At 35.0% G+C, this 7476-nt stretch overlaps 1 protein-coding gene across 2 annotated transcripts; it reads right to left on the bottom strand.

Annotated features, from left to right (window-relative positions):
- Positions 1 to 679: 679 nt before the first annotated feature.
- On the bottom strand, positions 680 to 5596 carry LOC132161753 (uncharacterized). Of its 2 annotated transcripts, XM_059571936.2 has the most exons (4): positions 5529 to 5596; positions 5218 to 5402; positions 4659 to 5138; positions 680 to 1143 (listed from the first exon to the last, which is right to left on the bottom strand). In XM_059571936.2, exons 2-4 carry the CDS (start codon positions 5366 to 5368, stop codon positions 803 to 805), a joined length of 972 nt encoding a protein of 323 aa, XP_059427919.2. In that variant the 5' UTR covers positions 5369 to 5402; positions 5529 to 5596; the 3' UTR covers positions 680 to 802. The 2 variants fall into 2 exon arrangements, with proteins under 2 accessions (XP_059427919.2, XP_088367397.1); XM_088511271.1 differs by lacking the exon at positions 5529 to 5596 and having other exon boundaries at positions 680 to 1137; positions 5218 to 5520.
- Between the last annotated feature and the right edge of the window lie 1880 nt (positions 5597 to 7476).

The following is a 7476-nucleotide window of genomic DNA, read 5'->3' on the forward strand; positions in this document are numbered from 1 at the left end:
GAGATTTTTCTTAAATAAAGAGCTAGATGAGAATGCTATGAAGTACGGGTGTATATGCGGCTATCGTTATTTACAATATCCACATCCACATCCGCAAAATGCGGATATCACTTTTAGATATCTGCATTCGTATCATGTTTTTACTAACCGCATCCGCGCGGTTATTGAATGCGGTTAGATAATGAGCGTTTTCTAGTCTTCTAGGGCTCCTTTGGGTCTCTATTACGACTTTAAATGATTTTGAAAATAATTTAAACTGGTTTTTATTGTTTTGGACTTGTTTTAATTTTTTTTAAAGCCCTAATATTTTGAAAATATTTTGCGTTTGGCCCAAGTGAATGAGTGAATTGTGAAGAAAAAAACCTAAAACAATATAATTATAACATATACCTAATCCAAAATGACACCGTTTTGATAAATTTATTAAATATAATATATAAAAAAGTATTATATATATTATATATAAAGGATATGCAGATGTGGTTATTAACGGTATCCGCATATGCGGATAGTGGCTTTTTCTAACCGCATCGTCATCCTTATGTGCGGATAACGGATAATGGATAGATACGGATGGCGAATGCATGTTCACCCCTAGCCTGCTATAAAGTTGCTATAAACTTATTTCAAGCTTGAACTTGTTTTTTAGATAGAAATGGAAGGGGAATTTTATTCTAAACCAATGAATCCTCTGGCCTCATCCAATAGAACACAAACAAATAAAATGGCATTAAACAACAAGTGTTTATGGCAAAAACATTTTATATTCAATAAAGAGGCTACAAAACACACCAATACTTAGTTAGAAACAGAGTCTTCTCTTACATGCCTCAAAGGGTAGTGCATCCATGCCATAAAATCCCATTTCTCTGGCAATCTCTTCAATCAAGTCACTGCAGATATGATCCTGCAAAGCCAACCCAATTCTTCCAATTTCCCTCCTCTCTCCCCAAGCAATGTCCCTGCACACCTCCTCTAAGCTCTCTACCATGGCTTTGCTGCTCCATATGTTACTCATTTCCTTCTCCCCTCTCGTTTGAGCTACTTCTGCACTCATTCTCTCATGGAAATATATGTTCATCATTTCCTCTTCCCCTGGCTTCTTCCTTAGTTGCCTTTGCTGCTGTTGCGCTCGCCCTATAGCTGCCATAATTTTTCAATTAAAGTAAAGGGAAAATATAAACAAAACGGAAAATATTTTCAATTTTTCAACTCAAGCTGCCATCATTTCCTCTTCCCCTCTCGTTTGACTACATAAATTTAATGTTTCCACCTTTTTTATATTTTTTTAAATATTATATTATACATGCCACATGTTCACTCACACCGGTGTTGTGTGCAGCAGCACTACTCCTTGATGAGAGAAGATTTCAAGGGATCCAAGTGGTTGCTGTTGAGATATGCAAAATTCAATTTACAAGTTATTCAAGAGGCTACAAAGATGGTGTAAAACCAAACCCTAAATCCCTTTGAGTAAAGCTTGCATGGGTTTTAGTATTGAGTTTACTTTCAAAAGGCTTCATACCATTTAGAGATAGCATATTTTATATAAACACACAATTTTTTTCACATACAGGCAATGTGAGATATTATAGATGGCCAAACATTGCTAACAAGCTATGGAGACATTAGGCCTTAATGGATGGAAAAAAGATTGATGCCACTAGAATAGGTGACTTATTTGCAAATGGGGTTTCATATGGATTGCTAAAAGCCTGAAAGGGTTATCTATAGAGATAGAGGAATGTTGCAAGAAATTTTTTATAATGGCGGGCTACACTAAAGAAGATGATGATAATGGGTATATATTGATGGAGGAAGCAACCAATCAGGGGCGAAACTAGAATATTTTGTTTTGGGGGTAAAATTAAATAAAAAAAAAAAAAAATTCTTAGGAGGCAAAAGTTAATTTTTAAAGGTATATTTAAAACATAATAATAATTTTGGGGACCACCCTATGGCTTGGGGGGCTCCCCTCCAAGGTGGTTCCGCCCCTGCAATCAACTAAAATAGAGGCACGAGTATGTTCTCAAGGGCAAGGGCGATCTTTTAAAGTCCTTGATTATCTTAATTTCTGTAGACACAAGAATTTAATAAATAACTATTCTATTCTATACTTTGGTTCAGTTGCACTTGCACCACTGATATTAGAAATATGATTGTTTCTATAGAATAGCTATTCTCTTTAAAATTACAAAAAATAAAAATAAAAAAATAAAAATTATTATTATTATTATTATTATTATTATTATTATTCCTCTCAAAATGGTAAGGAATAACTAACTATTCTCCCATAAATGGAATAGCCCAAAAAATTATTTTTCGAAAATACTTTTTTTTTTTTTTTAACCCAAAATATATACCATTTGTTTTGCCCAAAGGCCCTCGAGGTCGACTCTAGGGGTTATGGGAATGTTGTGCGTGCAACCAAGGGTAATCGAAGCAGGGAGGAACCACCACCCCTGGAGCCTCTCAGTGTCTATCTCGAGAGGCTTTGATGGTGGTGTAACCAGCCTTGAAGCTTCTGTTGGGTTAGTCAGCCACCATGGGGACAAATTAAATATATTTTTTTGTACCCAGAGAAAAAATAAATAAATAAATATGGTTTTTTTGGGGATAAATGACTTTTAGAACAGAGATATTTTAAGAAATTTGGTTAAAATATGACTCAATTCTAGTTAGAAAATTTGTTAGCTAACCAAAACAATATGAATGCTTATTTCATTTAAGCTCTCATTCCTATTATGATGAATTTTTGGAATCTTGCATGATTATAGAAGAAGCACTCAGTCAGAAGTAACTAAAAAAAGCTCATTACTGTCTTAATTGTCTTTTACGAACATTGCTATAAGTTTTTTTATAATGTGAAGTAATTTTTAAAATTTAAAATATAATTTATTAATAATTTTAAAAGACATATCATATTTAAAATAATTCTAAAAAAAACTTATAGCATTACTCGTTTCACAACCGAGACTATATTTACTTAGGGCGGATATATAAGCTGAAAAGAGATGCTCAAAGAATTGCCTCGAAAAACACAAAAGAGAAGTAAAACTAAAAATCCTTTAGGCGGTGCTCCCAACTCAATGAGTGTGGCACGCGCATGGCTGCTTTGTGGTCGAAAGCATCATCATCAATCATCATCACCGTATATATGGTATGATCAATATGATGGCATGGCATCCACAAGGTTCCCTGGGTAGTGGTTATGGTGGAACCCAAAGCTGCTTTTAATTAGTGGGCTTCTGCCAAGTCAAACCGATTAAAGACAGGTCACACGTATCTTGTGGTTCTATTTCTCTTTTCTTTCTTCCTTTTTGAACCACCTTTGACTGCTTCATTATGGTCATGGGAGTAGCTACTTGTTTGTGGTCCCTATCCTCAAAACGCAGAGAGGTAGTAGACAACGGCAAACAAACCGGCTTCTTTCAAATTAACTTCTTTCATTTTAATTTACTTTATAAAAACAACCCACTCTAATAAATGTCAAATGCTCGCTAACATATTTGGGTTCATAAAAAAACTCATGTTTGAGTTCTTAGGTTAGCAAAAATAGAGTTGATGACGATTAAAGAAACATGTTTCTCACATGTTAAAAGACATTTGGCATTTGCTAGTGGATTAGAAAAAAAAAATTTCTAAATTAATGTGGAAGAAATTTATGTCCTTATAAAAATATTGAGAAATAATTGACGTCAATATTTTTTACATATTTTTTCACATCATCTTATAAATTTAATAGATTAACCATTAGATTTGTGGGGTTTACTATTGAATTTGTGTGGAGTCTACAGTCCATAAATCTAATTATTGATCTGTAAAATGAAATGATAAAAATATTGATGTGAATTATTTCTCAAAAAATATTACGAGTCTTAAAATTTTAAAAAAATAAAAAAAAACATATATTTATCATGTGTTTTTTTTTTCTTCTAAGCAAATAAAAACAAAAGGAAAGAGATATTTATCACGTGTTAGTGGTAAAACATAGACTAGATTGCAATTAGGAGAAAACTCAATCCGACAAACACACACAAAAGGGGAAAAGAGACAAAAATTGTCTTCAATCACACATTAGAATGAGAAAAGCTTGTGGAATAAAAAGATCAGTTTTTTGGCCATAAAAGTCTAAGGTGCAAGAGATTATAAGTCTCATCTGTAGTTACTGTAATCCCACCCAATAATTTGCCTATAACTTCTTGTCACCTAAGATTTTTATGGGTCAAAAATAGTATTTTTATTACACTATTACATATCTCCTTTAAAATCTTGATGCTATAACAGGACAGCTGTAACTTATATCAATAGTCCGGTATCATTGGAAAAATGGTTATAATGGGCCCGCACACACCAGATTGCATCATTGTTAACTTGGAATCCTAAAACCTTCTCCCTCCTATCTACGTGACATGCACTTTTATCGGAGAGACCATCGTATTTAATATATATGTTTATAGTCTATGAGCAACACAAAAGTTCATGTTAATAAAACAAACTTAATATTTTCAAAATTAATTAATGCTACTCAGATTTATATTCGGGTGTCAATATTTAATTTCCTTTTTTACTTTTTAGATAATATATATATATATATATATATATACGTATGAGAAAGTTGAAAGACAACCAAAAGAAAGAAGGAAAGCAAAACGAACCGTTTGAGTGGCGTCCGGAGTGGCAGTAGCGTGCGCTCCAAGGAGAACCACTGAACTCGTCCAGCACTGACACGGGACTCGGCTCGCCGTTGAACTCCCAACACCTTTTCGTCGCCGCCGCGTCGGCGGCGGGCGTTGATTTCTGCCGCTCCGACGACTGGACGGCCTCGATGATCTTCTTGAGCGCGTTCAAGTCCTCGTTGCATTTCTCCAACGCTCCTAACAGCTTCCTTCTCTTGTCGGCAGCCGATTCCGGCATTGCTTCCAACCCCATCAGCCTCGCCACCAGCGCCGGAGGAGTCGGGAAGTTCTGCGGCGAGCGCCGTATGTCCGCCGGCAGAGTCGGGCTCCTTTGCATATCGCAAGAGAATCTCCGGAGATCAACCTCTTTTCTGCTCTGTCCTTGCACTGCTGATGGGGAAGCCGAGGATGGTTTTAGCTTCGTCGGAGTAGAAACCACATTCTTTTCCTGCTTCTTTCCTGATCCAACACCCATAGACGAAAGCTATTTTAAAGACAAAAAAAAAATAAAAAGAAATGAAAGAAGAAAGAAACGAACCGAAAGTAAGGAATTTGTGTCGATTTTGGTATTTGCAAACGAGGTGGATAATGCCGGACATGCATCCGATGCTCCTCCCATGGAGGGTTTCCGGCGCAATATTTTCCCGGTAAGAAGACGATGACACCAGATTGTGATCCTGCCTCTTCATAGATCCTGATCGATCGATCTCTCTTTCAGTTTTGCTGCGACAGAATGTTTTTGGGAAATGGAGAGAAGTGTTAATTAGTGTGTGGGTTGCAGCAATTAGAGATAACGGTAACAAATTGGATGCTTTGAAGAAGAAAAAGGGAAGAGAATGCGGTGCTCACTGTTGTCTGATTTCTGAACGTAAAAGCAAATTAAGCACGTGGACTTCTTTTTGGAAGAGCTTCCTTCCTTTTTATTACAGCCCTTGGATGGCTTGGATACTCTTACCTTAATTTTGATTGATTTTTTGTTTTTTTTTTTTTTTTTTTAGATTACTTATTTATTTATAAATTGAGTTATTGAGATGGGGTTGGATGGAGCGAGATCTGTGTGACTGCTCCCTACGAGAAAGGGCAGATAAAAAAAGAAACGAAGAGTGGTGATTTAAATGACTGGTTGTGACTCATGACACTAAGTCTGGAATGGTCCTTCCTATATTTATTTACTAGTTTCTTTTCTTTAAAACAAAAAAAAAAATATTCTAAAACTTTTGTTTTGATGTTTAAAGGGGTGATCATACCATAATAATGGTGGTCACGCCTACATCTTATATAATCTTCATAGGTGGTGATAATCTTCATGAATGTATGAGGTGCTCTTTAAAAAAAAACACAATCTATTGATATAATGACGATCAGGAGATTTGGAAAAAGATCGGGTTCGAGTGGCACGATGGAGGTGACGGTGGAACCATCTCCAATGCTGAAATTGCTGAAATTAGTGAAAGTGAAATTTAGATGATATGTGTACAGGATGTAAGCAGCAATTGTGAGAGAGCTTGTGAACCCGTACTGCATATTGTTTTAAAGTAGTGTGTCTTCATAATTTAATTCCATTCGGTGACATCTCCAACAACTCATTTCTTTACAGAGTAAGTTCGAAACATACAAGTCACTTAACTCGTATAAGTTACTTTCCTTTCAGGGAGTGCCCCCAATGACTCATTTCTTCATCAAACAAATTTGAAATAATCAAGTGGGTAAAAAGGCAAATAAAGACCATTATAGGACTATTACCGTTTGGGGCGTATGTGAGGGGAAGAGTTCCAGTGTACCCCATATATATGCCATTTGGTGAGCTCGGGTCTTATACCTAGTGTGACGCCCCAATTCTATACAATAGAATCATAAGTGAAAATCTCAAATTTCACACGTGACGTTACGACATCAGAAATATAATCTTACAACAAAATATTTGTTTCTTTTTAAAAAACTAGTAATATTAATTTTACATAACATGTTAGAGGGAACAAATACCTCAACATAAATATAAGGGAAAACTTCACTAAGGACCCCCAAATTTTCACTCGTTTTGAAATATCCCTCCTGAACTTCAAAATCTTTCAATTTAGTCCCCTGAACTTTCAATTGCTCTCAATTTGGATCCTTCCGTTAATTTTAACTGTTAAAAATTCAAAAAAAGACCAAAATATCCCTGATTTTTATTTTTTTTTTTAAATTAAAAAAAAAAAAAAAAACGTTTTAGAAGTTGAAATTTTATACAAAAGTCAGGGGTATAAACGTCATGTGACGTTTAAAATTTGACGGAAGGGTCCAAATTGAAAGCAATTGAAAGTTCAGGAGACTAAATTGAGAGATTTTGAAGTTCAGGGAGAGTATTTCAAAACGGGTGGATGTTTAAGGGTCCTTAGTAAAGTTTTCCCTAAATATAAAGGTTATTTTCAATTAATATACATCCATACGTGCTAGGTGTATCAAATAAGTGTCAGACGGTATATAAACATACTATACTAAAAGTAAACAAAGTTATAGTCATGTTATACAAGGAATATAAGATAAACATAAACACATAAAACTATCTCCTTAGAGACTAGTAACAAGTGCGTAGCAGATTATCTTAGTAACCATTGAAACTGGCAAAGGGACCTTCACCCTTAACCACGTGACCTGCATCAAGATCTATGTAAATATGATGTTAAATTTGCATAAGCAAACAAGTGAATCTCCTGTTTCCATAGCATAAAAGAGCATTTGTTTATTGAAAGCAATATAAATAATAATGATTGTGAATGCATGCATATGCAGCGTATTGACATTTTAGTTTGAGTAA

Source organism: Corylus avellana, chromosome 10 (assembly GCF_965113065.1).
Source record: "Corylus avellana chromosome 10, dhCorAvel1.hap1.2, whole genome shotgun sequence".
Taxonomy (NCBI): Eukaryota; Viridiplantae; Streptophyta; class Magnoliopsida; order Fagales; family Betulaceae; genus Corylus; species Corylus avellana.

Coding starts and splice junctions, on each gene's coding strand:
- LOC132161753 (XM_059571936.2), bottom strand. CDS start 5,368: ATGAAGAGGCAGGATCACAATCTGGTGTCATCGTCTTCTTACCGGGAA. Junction 5,139..5,217: donor ACACAAATTCCTTACTTTCG/GTTCGTTTCTTT, acceptor GTGTTGGATCAG/GAAAGAAGCAGGAAAAGAAT. Junction 1,144..4,658: donor CTCCGGACGCCACTCAAACG/GTTCGTTTTGCT, acceptor AAATTATGGCAG/CTATAGGGCGAGCGCAACAG.